This window comes from Lissotriton helveticus, chromosome 6, assembly GCF_964261635.1.
Source record: "Lissotriton helveticus chromosome 6, aLisHel1.1, whole genome shotgun sequence".
Lineage (NCBI taxonomy): Eukaryota > Metazoa > Chordata > Amphibia > Caudata > Salamandridae > Lissotriton > Lissotriton helveticus.
The window spans coordinates 1,971,642,850-1,971,665,104 of NC_136067.1; the positions used below are offsets into that span (position 1 = coordinate 1,971,642,850).

General features: G+C 43.4%; 1 protein-coding gene across 1 annotated transcript in view; it reads left to right on the plus strand.

The window, feature by feature from the left end:
- Positions 1-490: 490 nt before the first annotated feature.
- LOC144762950 (uncharacterized) overlaps positions 491-22,255 on the plus strand; it is an 89,255-nt gene continuing 67,490 nt past the window's right edge. Inside the window, exons 1-3 of the mRNA XM_078648251.1 lie at positions 491-494; positions 1,223-1,288; positions 16,605-16,670. Of these exons, the coding sequence (XP_078504377.1) occupies positions 491-494; positions 1,223-1,288; positions 16,605-16,670 (136 nt within the window). The remainder of the gene's footprint in view (positions 495-1,222; positions 1,289-16,604; positions 16,671-22,255) is intronic.

Here is a 22,255-nt window from a genome sequence, read left to right on the forward strand (position 1 = left end):
AGCAGGAGAGTAGGCAGACCCCACCCAACACCAGAGGAGACTACCCAGCGATACTGTCCAGAGAAAGACTGTCACAACGAAAAAAGCAAACCTTTACAAAAATAAAACCCTATATACCGAGGACTAGTCTCCGTGCCCTTACTTCTCCACCCTCGCCCCCCTCTACACTGTACTAAACTCGTGGCATCCTGAGCGCAGAGAGCAGTGCGACAATGTGGTGTCCTATACATTATCAAAACCATTCATTGCAAAGCTACCATTTACCAAAGCAGCATAGATGCTGCATCATTGAAATACAAAAAGGGCTAAGACTGGTAGGAATTGTAGTTTTCCCTTTCTGAAAGAGTCCAAAAGATTGACTGCATTGATTTAGTGGCCTCTATTAGTGTATCATCGCACAGTTAATAGCTTAAAAACTACAACAGTAGAGCAAAATTTGGAGTCCCAAATCTTTGTCTACGTCTCTTCGCAAAAATACTCCGGTAAGATCATGGGTAATGTGGTTTTCCATACCTTTTACCTTCATTCTGTGAAATGGTTTTGTTTATACAGTATACATCCAGAGAAAGTGCCTTTATTTGTGAATCAATTCAGATGGAGAGCGAGAATGTTAGATCCATAATTGCTCACATATGTGACTCGAACTAGATCTTGGTTGCTGTATATCATATACCTTTTCATGATATAGATGTTTATTCAATGAACTGTTACAACAGTGTCCCCGGAATGTCATTGTTCAAACCCATAGTATCACTATGTAGTTTGAAGACCCAGTGTTGCTCCTTCTTACATAGAAATTTTGATATGTCCGCAATGTGAGGAGGAACAAATGGTTGTTCTAGAACTGTCTACATTAAGTTGTCTGCTTTATGTTGTTTTTCTAGAAATCGGTTTGTCAGTGTGGTGGATTGTTTCTTGCACCGAATCGTGCTTATATGTTCCATAATACGCTGTTTAACCTGTTTAATAAATGAAATAAGCTCCCTGAAAACTAATAATAATAGAATGAAACAATGAAGAAGCTCTCGGTAAGCTAACTTTGAAACAGTGTCTGTTCATTTCTTCACTAGGCTCTGTATTGGCCAGTGGAACAAAAGTGTCCTTAGAAAGACTTTAAGACTTTAAGTCAACATCTTGCTTCAGAGTTGTCTTCTCTTTGTTTGTATGTCTGTATTTATTCATTCCAAGAGTCCTTTGACTTATAATATCCTTCCTTTTCTAGTTCCAGAAGAGAGGACTGTGGGTGACTTTGCAGTGCCCCTCGGAAGGAGGAAACAAAAGAAAACAGGTAACGAACTTGCTTGTCCTTAATTGATAAATACACGGTGCACCCCAAATCAACTGTACTGGGAAGGGAAATCAAGGCCAGTGTGGAAGCGCGAAAGGGAAGTGTAGGTTACGGGCTTCTATCCGGCGTGAACATTAACGTTTTAACATGGGGGAAATAATGTGAGGCTGAATAAACCGAGCTTGTTAGAAAGAGAGGTGAGCATCAGACAAAACAAGTGCTGGCCGCTCATCCGGTGCCCCTACCTTCCCCGTCTATACCCAACCGGTTTACCAAAAATACGCCCTGTACCTGGCTCAGCCATGTTTCTCCTGAAACGTAGCGGGCGTTGAGCGGTTAAAGGCTTCCTTCCGCTGCGTTAGCCCTCCGGAGTCTCTGCAGGCTCCTTGTCAGCTGTGATCTCCAGCTGGATGTGGTGTCGGCTGTATTCATTCTCCGGGTCACCCAGGTATACATGTCTCCTGCAGGCCTGTTAAATCCTCGAGGATGTTGGGCCCACCAGCTGCTACTGAGGAAGTACGTGGGTCTTGGTTCTTTCTGAGGACTTTCCTCTTTCGCCTCCTGTACTGTCTCCGCGTCTTCTCCCGGATTTTCTTGTAATTTCCTCTCTTCCGTCTTCCCCGGTTGAAGTAGCCCTCTCTCATCGCTGACTGAATGTAGCGACAAAGTATGAGGCATGTGAGCACCAAACCTGCACCCTACCCCGGAACTAAATGTGCCTTGCTTTCCTGGTCGTGAGTGTAACTCTTCCATCTCAGTGTCGGTGCTCGGCTACGAAAATGAAGGAGATGGGCAGTTAAGTGGAATATATGTCAGGGAAATGTTTGTCCATCGTCCAGGTCCTGTTCCACTTCACACATGCCCATCTCTCCTTCACACAAGCGATAATCATTAAATATAGTTTTTTTGATTGGTGGTCAATTTTAATGTCACGTTAATACCTTTGTTGGTACTGCAAACACTTCACCCCACTTATTGTTTTTACATTTTTCAGAGATATTAGGAGAGCAGTCCAACTAACCCTCTTGAAAGCATCTGTGAGCTCCTCCCTCATAGCAAGGGGGTCGCAGCTCTTGGTTGCACTATCAATTGCAACTAAGAGGAGATCCCAGATGATTAAGCATGCCACCTCGGTGGGTGATGGGATTCCGTCCTCTTAATTAGGACTCCTTCCATGTCCTTACAATATATTCGTGTCAGTATCATTTATACTTTCGAATTGCTACTTGTAGGTGAATTTCAATGGTTTATAATAGTATTTAAGTGGGGATTGTGTCTACGCAGGTCTTTAAACTTTTTCCTGAGACGCTCTATTAACCTGGTGTGTTGTTTTGATATGAGCAGCTACGGCTGCGGGTCTTTTTATGACTGTCACGTTATCTATTGATGTGCTAATTAAGCTCTACCAACTCACAATTCCCTAGAACCTAACAATGGCTGGCTTGACAAGCCTAGCATTTGATGACGATGTAGCCCGTGCTATACTAACTAATACTCCTAGTATCCCATGATTAAAAATAGGGATGATTGGTCCAAACTCTTGGTCTTAAAAAAGTCACACACATACGTACCTCAATTCATGTAGCTACCATGACCGAGTATATTCGTTGCAATTGTACTCCTACTGGGTTAATTGTCACACATGCTCCTAGACTCTTTTTGCAAGATAAAACATTTCTCAAGGATTGGTCATTGATAGCGTGGCGGTGTACGCGCGATTAGTTAATTTTATTTATCAGCACAGCCAAGCACATTGCCAACATCATTTTAATCGAAATACAGACACTAGAAGTACTGATTAAAACAACCTTGTCAAATAGTGTATATAAGAAGAACCTAGATGAAAACAACAAATCAAATAATGAAAATAAGGATAGTATCCTCCTGACAATGATCGAGAAATTTAAGAAAGACTTGTATTGTTTCTCTTTTGAAAGGGTATATCCATCCACAACTGAGAATTATGTGTCACCGAAATACAACAAGAAAAGTAGACGATATTGCTCCAATTACTCCTCCTCTGGCTCAGATGGCTGGTCTAGTGACTCAGACTCAGCAGATCAAAGTGGACAACAATGAAGGAATACACCAAGAGGCCAACAACAGCCCCAGTGGTGGCCACCGGCCCCATGGAATTTTCAGATTCCATGGGACCACTACTTTTGGTATTCACAGAATGGATTTACGACTACTAACTTTATGTCCGCACTCGGACTGGAGATTCCGGCCCGGAGGCGGAGATGCTGGCCTGTAGGTGGGACTTCTGCCCCGTAGGTGGGACTTCCGCCCCGGAGGTAGGACTTCCGGCCTGGAGTTGTGGATTTCAGCCTGTGGGGGAGATTTAGCCATGGCCAGAATCCCCACCTCCGGGCCAGAAGTCCCACCTACCGGCCGGAACACCCAGCCTGAGTGCTCACATATAGTTAGTAGTCGAAAATCCATTCTGTGAATACCAAAAGTAGTAAGTGCATTCTGTGAATACCAAAAGTAGTAAGTGCATTCTGTGAATACCAAAATTAGTAAGTTTAGGATTTTGTCTTAAGTTAATTCTGTGAATTGGGCCAGTTTGTAAGTATAAATATATATATATAAATCTACTTGTAACTTTCCTGTTCTAGCTTAACTGTTCGTACTAGATTGAATTAGTTAGATTGTCCTAACTGCATGCCAATGCTCCAAAAGGATTGTCTCTGTATTTGGTTCTTTCTGCACTCCTGAATGACTGATAATACTGAAAAAACGTTGAAGAAGAACTTTAACAAAAGCTCACAAAAGGTCTTAGTAGAACTGAATTGGGCTCTGCTTACAATTGGCAGTTCACTGAATGTAAGAACACACCAGGTAATAGAGGGTCTCAGGGAAAAGTTTGAAGACCTGTTCGGAATCAATACCCACTTCAATACTTTTATAAACATATGAAATCTCCGGGTCTATAATACTCCTACAAGGAGCAATTTGAAAGCAAAGTAATACTGACACGAATATAGTTTGAGAAAATGGAAGGAGTACTGTTTAAGAGAGCAAAAGAAGGTTCCCCTGGACTTGCTAAAAATAGGTACAAGTTCACATCCAATTCTATAATTCACTCACAGATAAGTCTACAAAACACAAAAACCCTTCCTTTTATTCTCCCATGTGGCGTGAATCAGTACCAAACTAGAAAGTAGTGCTAAATAATATTTATTTGTATTTAGAAACAAGCAATATACACAGATATTTAATTGTATTAACTAATTGAAAGGTAATTTTGGCAAGAAGACTGTATTTTTCTTTTTTTGTCCTAAAATACCAATCAGCGATGGATTCTTAGTAGGTGCGTCAACGCGTTTTGGTGGTATCTGAGCTTATTACTCTACCACCTTCTTCAGGACTAACATGAATAAGTACCGGGTCTGTTATTTCATTTTTGCGGCAGGTTAATCTTTCATATATAGATCACCTCCTCTTTCTATAACGCCGTCTATCTGTTGTCTCCTTAAAAGGTGTATTTTCTTTTAAATATTTAGTCCTGTGAAGATTGATGGTTCCCTCAGGATCAATGCCGATTTATTGGGTCGTTATAATACACTTCTTTATTTTTGGGAAGAAGCCGATCATCAAGACATGTGGGAGACATCATTGTGACCAAAATATCTTTTGTACCGCTTTTGGCCGCCATAAGTGTGGCAGGGTATGCTCAGACGTGAGTCCCTTGCTCAGTTTGCCACTGGATTCAATCAAGCAGGGCTGAAGACGGCTGGAATGCCAGAAACCGGTCCTCGGAAGCTTGTTTCCGGTCCAGGGAAGACATGGCTTGGCAGTTCGGGCTGGACTGTTCCCATGAGGCACAGGGTCAGACTTATTGGCATATAGCCATGTCTAAACTGGGGTGGCAGAGTGGGCTAAAGAACGGTGATGAAATAAACCCTGATCTTTTGACTGGGTGTGAGTGTTTGATTGATTCAGATGCTCCGTCCATCACCACCCCCTTTTGTACCGCAAAATATCTTATAAGCACACCAGAAGCTGTGGGGCGCAAATTGTTCCTTACCAAAGAATAAAGAAGTGTAATATAACGACCCAATAAATCGGCAATATACACAGAATTGAAAAATTAACCTACCTCAAAAATAAAAAAACCACACCCTGTACTTATTCATGTTAGTCCTGAAGAAGGTGGTAGAGTAAAAAAGCACAGATACCACCGAAACGCGTTGACGCACCTGCTAAGAATCCATTGCTGATTGATATTTTAGGACAAAAAAAGAAAAATACAGTCTACTTGCCGAAATTACCTTTCAATTAGTTATTAGGTTTGGATCTAAAGTTAGGCCTCAACTGAATTGTATTATCGTGTTGTTGAAGCCTATAGGGTCTTGTACCTGAGTTTTATGTACTGTGTATAATTTGTTTCTTTTGTTCTTTATAACAAATGTGTATGTTTTTAATGGACTAGTGTCCTCCATAGACTTGTATGAAGGGTTTTTAATATTTGTATTATTACAATTAAATATCTGTGGATGGAGGCAAGATGGTGGCTGCGTAACGGCGGCTGTAACGAGGGAGCAGTGAGAGTTTGTAACACAAGGAGCCCAAATGGAACTTTAGACACGGCCAGGCGCTGTCATTTGGCGTTTATGTAAAGGAGAAAACACTTTGTTATTTCTCGGAATGCTGACAACCTTGTCCTGCCACGGATCTGCGAGGCAACTACTTCGGGAGCCGGCGTCAACGCTTGCCGCTCTCCCACCCGGTCGGGAACGCCGAGGAATCGCAGGAGGGAGGAGCTTGGGTCAAAGACCACCGCAGGCAGTACAGCCTCCACGGCCGGATCCCAGAGTGGAGCGTTCGAGCAGGAATTCATCCGAGGAGGAGCCGAGCGAGTTTGGTTTTCGGCGCCCGGCACCAAAGGAAGTGATGGCCCCTAAAAACAATCCGGCTTTGAAATCAGCCACGGGGAAAAAGAAAAATCATCGCGATGAAGGAGCCGCGGAGACACTCGGCTCTCAAACGCCCCCGACCGAACATCCAAAGAAGAAGCAGCAGATCGCTGCTAGAACTCGCCTGGCAACGGCCTCAATAGCAGACCTGTTTTCAAAAACCAGTAAGGAGAAAGCAGTCGAGGTGGACACTAAAGGGGTGGAGAGTACCACTACAGAGGCCCCACCGGTTATTGACGGTATCGATGCCGGTGATGCTACTGATTTACAGGGCAAACTGGAGGTCCCACTAGGGATGGAGATCCCCGGAAATTCCACAGTAATATCTGGAAATAAGGATGAGCTTTTGGGGTCTTCAGACTCAGGTCTGCGTTCCAACAGCCCCCAATTGCCGGTAAAGGATGTTGCGGGGGGCAATCAGAACTTTTGGATAATGGAGCTACCCCAGGGATAGATATTCATTCCTCCGCTGTCGGATCAGCAGCCCATGGAGGCGGAGCAGGGGATGGGATAGAATCTGCCTACAGCTAAGCTTTCTTCTCTGCCTCTGACGTGGCCGGATGGTCCGAGGAAGACGAGGAGTGTAGCTCATATGTGGACTCTGAGAGTGACTCGGAAATAGATCATTCTGCAACTGCATGAAAGGCCCCAGCTGTGGTCGGCAAGGCTTATACTAAAGGGGAAATGAGTGGGGATCACTTCTCCTCCATACAGCTACAGGATAGCTCTAGTATGGAGTTCGCCCAAGTGTCAATGCTCGAGACAATCTATCAGGAAATCATAGCCCATAGGGAGGAAACCCGCTCAGACAATCTTAAATCGCAGGCAGCAATGAGGAAGATGAGAGGCGTAGTCAGGAAACTCTCGAAGGTCTGCGTAAATACTGGGAATAGAGTTTCAAACTTAGAAGACAGAATAGCCTCAACTGAGACCGAAGTTGCAGAAGCTGTATCTAAGGTTAATGCGCAATCCTCCCAGGTGGTGGACATTCAATGGAAGATTAAAGAAATGGAGAATAGGCTACGTCGTAACAATCTGAGGGTATTGGGAATACCGGAGGGAGCCGAGGGATCCGACATTAGGGCATTCATTATCAAGCTCTTTCCACAAGCATTCCTGGAAATATCTAGTTGGAATTGGCCCCTGGAGCTGCAGGGTACATCGCACTCCCTTTAAAATAAAAAGGAATATGAAGGAGGGGGACAAACCCAGGGCTGTTTTGATCTTCCTTGGCAATTTTATTCTTAGACAGGCTATATCGGATCTAGCAATGCCAAACTCCAAGCGAAGCAATGATGGAATAACATTTTTTGTCCGACCGGACTTTTGTCATTCGACAGTAGAGAGACGCTGGCGTTTAAGAGGGATGATCAAATCTTTCCAGGATAAAAAGATGCAGGTATTTCTCATAAATCTGGCTCAACTGAAAGTCATCAATGAAGGGAGGGCACTCTATTTCTCCTCAGAGATAAAAGCGAAGGAATATCTGGACTCTGTTGGTAAATAGACTGGAATTTTGACACTCGGATTGATATTGCTCTTAAAACAAATGATTCCGGTTGCCATATACCGTTAGATCAATGGACAGTGTCATCTTGGCCAGTCTTTGATTTGAGGATTTTTGTGGCTTTTTTCATTTGGGTTATTTAGGGCTTCAAATTTGTTTTGTATTTTCTTTATGAATATTGGTTTATCTTAAGACCTCACTGCTCACATCGTGCTCCATCACATGCACAGACTAGGTCTGAGCGCCTCATGGAGGAGGGAGGGTGGGGCTTGTAGGGGTGAGGGTGCAAGGGTGTGGGGGGGGGTTGGGTTCGAAGTTTTACAAGGTAGGTTTGGTATCCCAGCCGACCATTGGCTTTTGTATGGCCAAATAGTTCGAACTCTTAAGGCAGAAAGACCAAAGCTCTCTGCCCCGGCGGACATTCCCGTAGTTGAGGTACTAGCTAGAGGTTGCAAGAAGATTAACGTGGTGTATAATCTCCTTTTAACAAAGATCCAAGATGATATTGAGAAGACCGAACATAATTGGGCTATAAAACTGGGAAATCCTGATGCAGATGTGGATATTGCGCTATGTCTGAACAAAAAGATATTCCGGGCCTCGAATTTACGGGCCCAGCACTATAAAATGGTCTTTAATCTTTATCATACTCCTGCAAAATTATTCGCCTGGGGCGTAAGGGAATACGATAGATGCCCAAGATGTAATGACAGTCAAGCAGATATCGTACATATGTTTTTTCATTGTAATTGGTTAGAGCCAATAAGGGACGAGATTATGAAATTTTGGGAGGGGCTGCTAGGTCATAAGATCGATCTATCCCCAACCCTGGTGCTACTTGGTACGGATTCTGCGCTGAATCTTGGGAAGGAAGAGGAAGCCCTAGTTTTTATGTCAGTCGCCGTACTAAGGATTTTAATTTTGGCAGGCTGGAAAGCTGTTACAGCTCCTTCCTTCCAGATGTGGCTTTCTAGACTTTTAGGTATACATAATGTCCTGCCTATATGAAATGAAAGGGACTAAAAAACGGGAGATGGGAAGACGCATCTGGGCCCCTATAAAAAATTGGAGGAAGGCAAGATTATGAGAGGCGGCTGCATGATAATGATATGTACTTGAAAGAATACTTTATAAGATCGGCCTTTTATAATTGTATGCTTTTATCCTAACTGTGCATCTATTTATTCCTTGATTGTTATAGTTATTACTCTGTATATTGGTTTTATGTATATATGTAATGAAATGCTTTGTCCTTAACTGCATCTTAACCTAATAAAAAAAAAAAAAAAATTAATATCTGTGTATATTACTTGTTTTTAAATGAAAATAAATATTATTTAGTACTACTTTCTAGTTTGGCATAGATTCATGCCACATGGGAGAATAGAAGGAAGGGTGTTTGTGTTGTGTAGAATTATCTGTGAGGGAATTATAAAATTGGATGTGAACTTGTACCTATTTTTAGCAAGTCCAGGGGAACCTTCTTTTGCTTTCCTTAGACTGGGCTCAGCCCCCTGGGACAGAGTGAGCCACCTCTCTCTCTTTTTGAGTACTATTTAAGAGTACAGAATACCATCACCCACCGAGGTGGCATGCTTCATTATCTGAGATCTCCTCTTAGTTGCAATTCCTAGTGCAACAAAGGGCTACAACCCTCTCACTATGAGGGAGGAGCTCACAGATATTTTGGAGAGGGACAGATGGTCTGATCTCTTAGGATCTCTGAAGCATGTAAAAATGTATGTGGGGTTAAGTGATTGCCGTGTCTACAAAGGTATTAAAGTGGCATTAAAATTGACTACCAACCAACAATTTAATGGTTATTGCTTGTTGTCAAGCAATAAAAAACAGTGCAAACGCTATCTGAATTAATTTGCTAATGCGTTGGTCTAGAAAGAGGGTCTATATCTTTCAGCCATGACAACCTTATCCGATATTGGCCTTCCTCAGGACCTAGATGATAATGCTACTGCAAAAAAAGTATGTGTGAAACAAAATCAAAATATATTAATAACAGGTAGGTGGAACGTTACAACCTACAATCACCTGTGGTCTTCATGGCAAAGAATCTACATGATTTGTCCTGTCTCCTATGAAAAAATAAACACAGTGACATTCTATTCAATGTTACTACCTCAATCATATCAGTATGTACCCAAAACAATGTTGTATCACTGAAGGAACTATATCACCAAATTTGTTCCCATAATTTCTTAATCATTTGAGCATTCAAGATATTTTTTAAGTTCATTTTCTTATCCGTTCATATACCGGGGAAGTCCTCACCACTCCTGGAAGCAGCTCAAGGCGTGAGACACCGCTTTGTGGGTAGTAAAAAATCTGGATTCATGGAACTGTTTGAATATACCATCAATCCCCCCATTTAAAATCAACTCAAAAGAAGTCTGAATCTGACAGATAAATGAAGGGTGAAGAAAGTGCATCTGATTCTATAGGAAATGCCCATTTTTAAGGGTATTATGCCCTATCGCCTCAGTTAGAACGATGACATTCAGTGGACACTGTTATAACAGATCATTGAATAACCATCTACATTATGAAAAGGTATTTGGTATACAGCAACCAAGATCTAGTGTGAGTCAAATATGTGAACAATTATGGATCTAACAATCTTGCTCTCCATCTGAATTGATTGACGAATAAAGGCACTTTGTTTGGATGTATACTGTATAAACAAAACCATTTTGCAGAACGAAGGTGAAATGTATGTAAAACCACATTACCCATGATCCTCCAGCATAATTGTAGTTTTGCGAAGAGGTCTTGACAATGATCTAGGACACCGAATATTTCACTACTGTTGTAGTTTTTAAGCTGGTAACTGCGCAATAATACACTTATCGAGGCCACATAATCAGTGCAGTCACTGTTTTACACTCTTTCAGAAAGGGAAAACTACATTTTCTATGAGTCTTCGCCTTATTTTAGTTCAATAATGTGGTATCTACACCGATTTGGTGAAGTGTAGTGCAATGAATGGTGTTGATAATGTATTAGGACACCAAATTGTCGCACTACTCTACAAAATGATGCGCTCAGAATGCCACGAGTTTAGAACAGTCAAAGTGGTACTTCACTAGACTTTATTCAGTGAACACTACATTTCCCATGAGCCTTCACGATATTGTAGTCTACTGATGTGGTGTCTACTGAGGTAAGTGAGACTACATTTTCCATAATTCCTCACTGCGTGGTGATGCTTTCAAGATGCAACGAAATTAGGGAAGCCAGCTGCATCCACTTCTATAGTTAAAAAGAGTTTAAATAGCATTGGTACTCCTGCCGGTTACCATTCGGGACAGCCAGAAGACGGTCCGGGGTACCGACGGAGATGTAAGTCAGGGAAAAATCTCAAAAAAATCTGAAAACAACATTTGATGGCCGGTAGTTAAGAACAAGGACTATTTTCCTGGGCTCGTCCCATCCTAGACCAAAACGCTGTATCCAGCACGATGGATGGCGGGGAAGATACCAGTATCTCATTAAATTGCTTGGTACATGTTTATGGCAAGATGGGCACATTACTATTATTACTATTCTTGTGGTATTTTGCCTGAGATTCCTACAGTGGCCGTTGTTCCCCGTAATATGTAAATTAACTAGGGAAGTCGATAGGGCATAATACCCTAAAAAAATGGGCATTTTCTATAGAATCAGCTGGGCTATCTTCACCCTTCAGCAACCTGTCAGATTCAGATTTCTTGTGAGTTGATTTTAAATGGGGGGTAAACTGATTGATAGTATATTCAAACAGTTCCATGAATCCAGATTTTTTACTACCCACAGAGTGGTGTCTCATGCCCTGAGCTGCTGCCAGGAGTGGTGAGGGCTTCGCCCGTATATGAACAGGTAAGAAATTGAACTTTAAAATGATCTTAACTGTTCAAACGATTGTGGGCTGGGAACCATATTTTTTCTTCTTACTCCACATACGCGAGGGGGTTGGCTATCCTTGTGGCCCGGACCGTACCATTTCACAAGTATGGAGAACTCGCTGATAAGGAGGGAAGGTATTCACTCTTATGGGGCAGATTGGGCCGTGACACTTACACATTTGTGGTGGTTTATGCACCGAATATAGACACACCTGCTTTTTTTACCGCTCTGTGGGGCAAAATTCTGACTGCGGGATCCCGGCACATCATTTGGGGAGGTGATTTCAATCTGGCACTCGTGCCACACTTAGACAGAGCTGATGGGGTGTGCTCCTATAAACCTAGAGCTCGCGAGGCGCTGGAGGGGGTGATTGCTGAGGGGGACCTTCTGGATGCTTGGAGGCACGCACACCCAGTGGGGAGAGAGGGCACACATTTCACCTCACACACAGGGACATGGGCACGTTTAGACTTTTTTCTGATTTCCAGGGGGGTTGCCGCGGAGCTGGAGGGGGTGTCTCACCTGCCTAGGACGTACTCTGACCACAGCCCCGTTGTCCTTCGCTTTCGTGCTCCTGGGTGGGATAACCAACGTCCTCATTGGAGACTCCGCCCCGAAATTCTGTTGGACGCTCTGTTTCGGACTGAACTGGGAGAGGAGATAGCTGCGTTTTTCCCCAGAAATAAAGGATCTGTACACTCTGTGGAACATATTTGGGAGGCATTCAAAGTCACTATAAGGGGCTATTGTATATCCAAGAGCAGTGGGGTCTTACGCGATATCCGTCGTACTATTAGCACGCTGGAGGATGAGCTGGGCATACTAGAATGCCGCATGGTGGATGACCCTGATCCGGTGTTACATGCTACCTTTAGGGAAACGTTGTCCAAATTTGAAGAGGAGGCTACCAGAGAGGCTAAGTTCCGTGGCAAATACTGGCAGGCCCGAAAATACTGTGAGGGAGACAGGCCTGGGAGGGTATTGGCTGCACTTACTCAACCAACACGTGATCGCAATATCATATTTGAACTCACAGACACGAATGGCACCACACTCAGAAACTCGGATGACATACTCACTACCTTCACGACACATTACCTCTCATTATACACCTCTACTGTGGGGAACACACCATCTTACACTGACTACCTGAAGGATGTGGCATTATGTTGGCTTAGCGATGGGGACAGGGCCTTTCTAGCTGCGCCTTTCGAGCTCGATGAGATTCGGGATGCCATCATGTCTCTCCAGAACGGTAAAGCTCCTGGCCTAGATGGCATTCCTGCCGAATTTTATAAAGCATACATTGACACCATGGCCCCCGTTCTGCGTGAGGTTTACACAGAATCCCTCGACCAAGGGGTCCTGCCCTGCTCTATGCGTGAGGTCGTCATCACGTCCCTGCTGAAGCCTGATAAGGATCCCAGCTCCTGCAATTCATATCGCCCACTTTCCCTCCTAAACTTGGATGTGAAGATACTAGCTAAAGTCCTGGCCACTCGACTATCGCTGCTAATGACCAGACTCGTCCTACCTGATCAGTCTGGATTCGTTGCAGGCCGCTCCACATCGCACAACCTCCGCACCCTGTTTTCCCTTCTAAGAACCGTACATCCCGACGTGCCTGTCGCAGCAATCTTCCTTGACGCGACCAAAGCATTTGACTCAGTTGAATGGCCCTATTTGTTCTCTGTCCTGACGCGCATGGGATTCCCACCCTTGTTCATGTCCTGGATACGCCTACTTTACACCCGACCTACGGCGCGAGTGCTGATCAATGGCCACCTATCGCAGTCCATTGACATTACTAGAGGCACACGCCAGTGATGCCCGCTCTCGCCCTTATTAAATGCCATAGCTGTGGAACCACTGGCCTGCCGTTTACGTCAACTTCATCGGGACGGCGCGGTCCAATGCCTACAGCGACAAATTGATGTGTCCCTCTATGCGGATGACATCACGCTATATGTCAAGCACCCTGAGATAAACCTCAATCCTTTGCTCAGAGAGTTCATCGTATTTGGGAACATGTCCGGAGTACACATCAACTGGTCCAAGTCCCAATTTTTTCCCCTTACTGAGGCTGTGAGCGATTTCCCTCTTGATTATCCACTGGAATGGTGCCGGACGGATCTCCGCTACCTGGGGATACGTATTTCCCGAGACAGGGAGGAGACGCTGCGAGCCAATTACGGTGTTGCTATCACGAACCTAACTGCTACTGTAGACCGCTGGCTCACCCTGCCACTGTCTATGGCCGGCAGGGCGTCCCTAATTAAAATGGTTATCCTTCCCCGATTCCTCTACCTCTTTATCAACATCCCCTATTTCCCCGGCGCTTTCTTTTTTAAGACGCTAAGGACTGAACTGCGCCGACTTTTTTGGGGAGGCAAGCAATCACGGCTTCAATGGGCCACACTGACCTTGCCCTATGATAAGGGAGGTTTCGATATACCGGACTTCGAGAAATACTACCAGTGTGCTCAAGGGCACTTTGCCTACCACTGGATGGCTCCCACTCCTTACATGCCGCATATAGCGGTGGAGGACTGGATAGTGCGACCCCTCCCGCTGTCAGGATTACTCCTTTGCCCGGAATCATCCATAACCACGCCGAATACATCTGTTTCATGCACGATGGATGCGTGGCGGCGAATTGCCAGGAGCTTAGCATGCCAGCTACCTTATTCGCCGAAATTACCACCTACCTATCATCCGGAGCTCACGTTACTACAGGAGCAGGGATTCCGAGTGTTGTGCACTACACTACGTATCTCCTGTTGGGGTGACCTATTTGTCAATGGTCAATTTAAAACGTTGGACCTCTTCTTTCGATCATATGTCTACACCCCACTAGATCTCTTTTACTACGTTCGTCTACGCGCAGGGATGCGGGACATTCACCCCAAATTTCCTGACGAACCTGAGATATTCCCCCCGCTCCACTTTCTACTGAACTCTCGAGATGGGAAGCACTTGGTATCTGGCCTCTACCGTCAGCTCAGGAATGCAACGCAGACGCTGGACTCCACTGCCCGGGCGCGCTGGGCGACTGAATTGGCTGCTGACATTACTGATGAGCAGTGGCAATACTGCAGTGCGCTCACCTCTCACCTCTCTGCCAGCAGCAGATTCAAGATTATACATTATAAATACCTACAACGAATATACTACACGCCGATGCGCAAATTCAGATTTGGTCTGGCGGATGATGACCGGTGCATGCGATGCCATGCCAGTCATGCAGATATCCTACATTTAGCGTGGGAATGCCCGCAGGTGGCGCAATATTGGCAGTGGGTAGTAGACGCCCTTACAGATATGACGGGCGCCACGGTGCCCATAGACCCCTTGGTGACGATACTTGGATACACGCAACAGATCCCTAGCTCCTACCGGAAGTTTGTCGACATTGCGTTACTGTTGGCTAAACGCCAAGTAGTCTGTCGGTGGGGCCGAGGCAGAGCGCCTAAATTCAAGACCTGGCTGGCAGACCTAAGTTATTGCCAAGACCAATACAACACGTTTGCTGAATTATTACCTACATCCTGTAAACCCAGAGACATATGGGGCCCCCTGGTATGTTACATGCTCCAAAGATCGGCTGCGGACGACGCACCTGAGGGGGATACTGCTCCTTCTTGATGCCACGTTGTCCGACTCAGCAATGGCCTTGCACTCTAACTGCAACATTCACATGTCATAGATGTCAGCACAGAATATGCCTCTTATAATGCGTAGGGACTAGACTAATCACCTCGCATGCCTGTAGACACATCCTACATCTCGACACGCTACATATGACACGGGGATCCGGTCATAGTCTCCGGACTCACTAGGGACCCTACCAAACTAAGGCTCTATTAACACTAGACTGTACACTACATTGGTTACCTACACTACCTCACCGCTTTGCCAGTTACTATATCCTCTTTTACCTTTCAAGGACGATCGAAATGCCTCTTAGGTTCTTCCATGTTGGAAAGTATTTTATACTTTTGTTCTCTCAATACAGGTTGAAATGAAAACTACTGTTCTGCTGCAGCTCATCCTCTAAAAACCCTACAACGCCGAATGGCCTTATTTTTCTTCTATTTGCTTATACATCGCCGTCGGGCCCCAGGGATGCCGACTCCAAGGCTGTGTTTATACTTGTATATTGCGCTGCCGGCCTCCGGGTTGTGGGCACTAACAGCTGTGTACTTTGGTCTATATCATGCAATAAAGCAGTGTTGAACCTCAAAAAAAAAAAAAAAAAAAAAAATGTTCAAATGATTAAGAAGTGATAGGAACATATATGGTGAAATAGTTCCTTTAGTGATACAACATTGTTTTGAGTACATACTGATATGATTGAGGTATTAACATGGAATAAAATGTCACTGTGTTTAGTTTTTTACCAGGTTACAAGACAAATCCTGTAGATTCTTCGCATTGAAGGCCACAGGTGATTGTAGGTTGTAACGTTCTACCTGCATGTTATTACTGTATTTTGATTTTGTTTCACAAACACTTTTTTGCAGTCGCATTATCATCTAGGTCCTGAGGAAGGCCAAGATCCTATTACGATTGTCCTGGCTGAAACATGTAGACCTCTTTCTAAACCAACACATTCGCCAATTAATTCAGATCACATTTGCACAGTTTTTTTATTGCTTGACACCAAGCTGTGACAAGCGGGACACAAAACCACAATGACTCAATGTTATGCTGAAAGGGTGTGTTGTTTATTTGAAACCGGAAAATACATGAAATAGGCTTTCTGCAAACTTTAGGGTAATACAATGAAACAATGAGGAAGCTCTCTGTAAGTTTCCTTTGAAACAGTCTCTGTTAATTTCTTCACTCGGCTCTGCATTGGCCAGTGGAACAAAAGTGTCCTTAGAACTTCTTTAAGTAAACATCTTGCTTCAGAGTTGTCTTCTTTTTGTTTGTATGTCTTTATTTATTTATTCCAAGAGTCCTTTGACTTATAATATCCTTCCTTTTCTAGCTTCAGAAGAGAGTCCAGTGGGTGACTTCACTGTGCCCCTCGAAAGGGAGAAACAAAAGAAACCAGGTAAGGAACTTCCTTGTCCTTAATTGAACAATACACGGTGCACCCCAAATCAACTGTGCTGGGAAGGGAAATCGAGGCCAGTGTGGAAGGACTAAAGGGAGGTGTAGGTTATGGGCCTCTATAGCATCTGACAAAACAAGTGCTGGCCGCTTGTCCGGTGCCCCTACCATCCCCGTATATTCACACCCTGTTTACCAAAAATACGCCCCATACCTGGCTCAGCCATGTTTCTCCTGAAATGTAGCGAGCGTTGAGCAGTTAAAGGGCTTCCTTCCGCTGTGTTAGCCCTGGGGTGTCTCTGTAGGCTCCTCGTCAGCTGGGATCTCCAGCTGGATGTGGTGTCGGCTGTATTCGTTCCCCGGGTCACACAGGTATACTTGTCTCCTGCAGGCCTGTTAAATCCTTGAGGATGTAGGGCCAGCCAGCTGTGACTGAGGAAGTTCATGGGTCGTGGTTCTTTCTGAGGACTTCCCTGTGTAGCCTCCTGTACTGTCTCCGCATCTTCTCTCGGATTTTCCTGTAATTTCCTCTCTCACTTCTTCCCCGGTTGAAAAAGCCCTCCCTCATCACTGAATGCACATAGCGATTAATTCAGGAGGCATGTGAGCGCCAACCCTGCTCCCTACCCAGGAACTAGATGTGCCTTGGTTTCCTGGTCGTGAGTGTAACTCTTCCATCTCAGTGTCTGTGCTCGGCTATGGAAATAAAGGAGATGGGGCAGGTAAGTGGAATATATGCCAGGGAAATGTTTGTCCATTGTCTAGGGCCTGTTCCCCTTCACCCGTACCCGTCTCTCCTTCACACAACCGATAACCATTAAATATATTTTTTCTATTGGTAGTAAATTTTAATTTCACTTACCTTTGTTGGCACTGCGAGTTATGCATCATCGCCCTGAAGAAGGTGTAGCCCCGTTTGGGGTCTTACACCGAAATGCGCGTCAGCGTTTTTTTTATCTGGGGTTTATTTGACTGATCTTTTCTCCGACTCCCCGATGATTGTTTTCCATCTATTGTTACCAGATCAGTTCATGTCTGTTATGTACTTGTATGTTGGATGCCTGGTTGTGGTATGAAGTGTTTTTAAATGTTTGTATGGATTAAGATACAATAGTTGCGTATGTGTCTGGTATGTGAGACTGTATTTGTTAATTATTTGGCTGTTAAGAAAAAGCCCTTTGTGGCTTGATGTTTATGTATTAGACAAAAAAATAACTTTTTTTGAAATAAAATCAACAAATATGTGTTATGATGTTTTGATCTGATCTACTTTGGTTTGGGTGGTTTGCAATGTATTAAAGGACCTCCTTATGAGGCCTATATTTAATTTGTTTGACAGGTATTTTGTTTATTACTGTGGTCCAAAGTCTTGGTCTCAAAAAAATCACACAAAGGTACCGCAATTCATGGAGCTACCATGACCGAGTATCTTCGTGGCAATTGTACTCCTACTGGGTTAATTGTCAAAAATGCTCCGAGACTCTTTTTGCAAGATAAAACATTTCTCATGGATTGGTCATAGATAGCGTGGCGGTGTATGTGCAATTAGTTAATTTTAATTATCAGCACAGCCAAGCGCATTGCTGACACCATTTTAATCAAAATACAGACACTAGAAGGACAGATTAAAACAACCTCGTCAACTAGTGTATATAAGGAGAACCTAGAGGAAAACATCAAAACGAATAAGGAAAATAAGGATAGTATCCTCCTGACAAAGATCGAGAAATTTAAGAAAGACCTGGAATGTTTCTCTTTTGGTAGGGTATATCCATACACAACTGAGAATTATGTGCCACCAGAATACAAAACAAGAAGGGTAGACAATATGCCTCCAATTACTCCTCCTCTGGTTCAGATGGCTGGTCTAGTGACTCAGATTCAGTAGACCAAAGTGGACAACAAAGCAGGTGACAACTTTGTCGCAACAGGCGACAATAGAGGAATAATTTTTAAAGCAAGGGATGGTGCACCAAAATTCAGTAGTCCAAACAGGCTGTTGAATTTTTCAAAAAAGTCCTTTATTATTTTCAATCTTTAAAAAGGCCATCAGCCAACGCGTTTCGTTCCGTACGAACTTCGTCAGGGCTGTACGAGCACAAATAAAACCACTCAGTATATGGACATACAAAGACATAACACAGGCATACATATATATACACAAATATATACAAAATATTTACATAGACAAATAAAATATCTAAACAACTCTGAAAAACATCTGGTATTACATTATTGTACAAACAATATCCATATAATTAAACCGGGATAAGAATCCCTAAAGAGAGGAGGAAAGGAAAAAAGAGAGAATAAGTCACAATCATTATTGTGATATCTCAAAGTAACTAGTCAAGGAGAGATATCTATAAGCTACAGAACAAGAAAGAAAGGAGAAATACATAGTAGTAGAAGTAGAAAAGTCAAAAGGTCAAGAGAATGAGGAAATAAATAAAGAATATAGACCACAGTTAGGGGAAGGCGTGGGAGAAAAACTCATAGAGTTGTCATCCCCTTACTTTGGAACATTCTTATTACCGGGCCCAATCTATCTGTAGCCACCCGAAAGGACATATTGCTCAATCATATTCATTAATATTACATAAAAAGGGTCTAACTACAAGGGAGCATCAAAAAGAACCAAGCATAAAATGCAAAAGTAGTGATACCTCACACTCACCTAGAGAAACAGACCTGGTGACAAATGAGGCTACCAAGCGTAGTTTGTATGGATTAAGACCTTCACATCAAGATCTACATAAAGAGATGTGCAAACAATCAATTCAACAAAATATATGAAAAACCTTGTTCAGACAAATACAGATGTCGCACCTATCTCAGGTCGATTAGCATGAACCACACAGTCTTCAAAACAAGATTTGGACTTCTAGTTTCAGTAACCAACAAATGTCAAAAGAGTCTCATCTCCCAATATATGGATGAGACGTATTATGAGAAATTCCTTAACGCTATAGAGGAATACACCAAGAGGTCAACAACAACCCAGTGGTGGCCACCATGGAATTTGTTTTGAGAACATACTGACATGATTGAGGTATTAACATGGAATAGAATGTCACTTTTTTTATTTTTTTCTCAGGTGACAAGACAAATCCTGCAGATTCTTCGCAATGGAGACCACTATGTTTGTGTCAGTATCATTTTTGCTTTCAAATTGCTCCTTGTAAGAGTAATATAGACCTGCCAATTTCATATGTATATAAAAGTTCACTGAATGCGGCAGAGATAATGAGCAACAGAATATTCCCCACAAAATACCTGAACTCTCCAGCGAGGGGTCTCGGGGAAAAACTACCTGACTGGCGACCTCTTGTAATTGTACTAAGTCAGTCTATGAACAAGTGGAACAAGAGCTGCTCCAGACTGGAACTCCTGACAGAAAAAATTAATGAGCAGATTCCAAATGCTGTTTACTCTTCCAGATAGAGGGTTGAAGAGCGCAGCGCGCTGGGAGCGGGAGCGCGATAACCGTAATGCTTCTCTTCAACAAAAACAACCAGAATGCTAACCTTTAACTCAATAGGCGTCGACGATATTGGATTACCGCTGAGAGCGGCTGCAGTAAAATTACCTAATTAATTCTGAAACCTCTTGGCCGTGAGTTGACTCCATGTAATCTTCTGCAAATTATAATGCCCAGACCTGAGACTGGGATGAATTGCACTAAATGTAAGTCAATATTGCCCAGTCCTGACACAGAGGCTCTTGTTCATGCCTGTTCCGACACTGCTGTATTCATCAGGACACAGGATGTGGGACTGTGCGATTAGGCTGATGGTGGCGTGGCTTGCCAGGTTGTACTATATTAGTAAGTTTAGTGTTTAGAATCATGTTAGCTCTGTCACCAATTAGTGCATTAGGTTAAGAAAGATGTAAGATTGGAAACAAGCTTGGCCTACCTTTCCATCCAATTGGGTGGATGTATTGTATTGACACTTGACAGATCAGCCATATGTGTTGATATCATTTTAATGTGGTGTTCATACATATTGTTAGACAAATTCTAGACTAGATAAAGTGAATTGCGATGCTCAATATGATACAGCACACTTTGAACTCTATTCACTTTTGCTTGGTAGTTACGTCAATGTGTAGGGGAATGTGTCTTTCTTACCAGCAGCAACGTCTGTGTTGGTTCAGATTCTCATAATCACTGATGATGTATAGTAGAGGGATGACATGCGTGATGAGCTTCATAGCTGCACAGCAGAGGTCCTAGGAAGTGTGTTGTGCGAATTTTTGGACTTGAAATATTTCCCTTCCGCCTGCTCTGATGAGTTGGTTGGACCAAAAGAGAAGGAATGTCAGAAATACTCATCGTAATAGGGCGGGGGGTTCAAGGATCGAAACTGGCTCAGATCGGCTCCATTAAACCTATCCGAGAGCTTTGTGGTCGGAATTTCCAGGCAGAGTTGGAGGAACTGCATTGGTTGGTAAGCAATGGGTATTTGGGCATCATAATACTGTGGTCAGAGTAACCGCATCCGAAGCAACTTGGGTCGATCTTGTTGCTGTAGGCGTTCCACAGCAACACCCATTGATTTTGACATGGACTATATTAACAAGGGTGGCGTAAATATGGCACAGTGCCAAAATTGAGACCAGGGAAAACCTGGTCTGAACAGGGCGCCATGAGGAGAAATGCATTATTTCTCCTCGCTTTTGCTGTTTGCATGTGTGCTGCATTGTGCAGCACACTTAGAAACAGCAAAACACCATGCATGAGTGTTTATGTGCAGGAAGTTGTCCCTTCCTGCACTTAAACAATCATTTTAAAAATGACGAGTTGCAACTTCTATGTGTGCTGCACAAAGCAGCATACATAGAAGTTACAAATCGCCATTAAGATTGTTTATGTGCAGGAAGCGACACCTTCCTGTGCATACAAAATTATTCCCCACAACGCAGGCACCCTTTCACTATAGTGCAAAGGTGCCTGTTTTGGAGCTAGGCAGCTAAATTTAGAGCCAACACAATGGGAAATGCAGGACTTCACCGTATTGTTGTAAATACGGTGCAGCCCTGCATTTCAGAAGTGGCAGTGTTAAGCCAAGAAGGCTAATGCAGCGCTCCGTCACTTTTTCGTGAAAATGCCCCTATGTTCCTTTGTAACACGGGCTGAACACTTAATGGATTTACAGAAGCACTGCCTCCCAAAACCATTGAGCTATTCTGCACAAACAAGTCATATGAATAAAATCACCATCCTCTGTTTCACATTTAGAACATGGATCCAGTCTGTCCAGGTTAATTTTGTGTAGTATTTTAGGAGTTAAATAAATCCAAAATAGGTATTTAAATTGGATCATTTTAAAGATAGTCTTACACGAAACCATCCTGATTTGACTGCAAACATGTTCCTACTCCAGATCCGATACCAATATCTTCTTTCCTCTTCCCATTTCTGTTTCACAGGGATCGGGGTATGCATGCAGTCTGTAACCTGCACCATATGTAAGGCAGAGATTGCATGTTTGCCGTCAGTCAAATGCAGAAATGTTCCCTGAATTTTTAGGTTCAACACCACCATAATGAACTGTAATTAATTCAACTTTTGTGGAGACATTC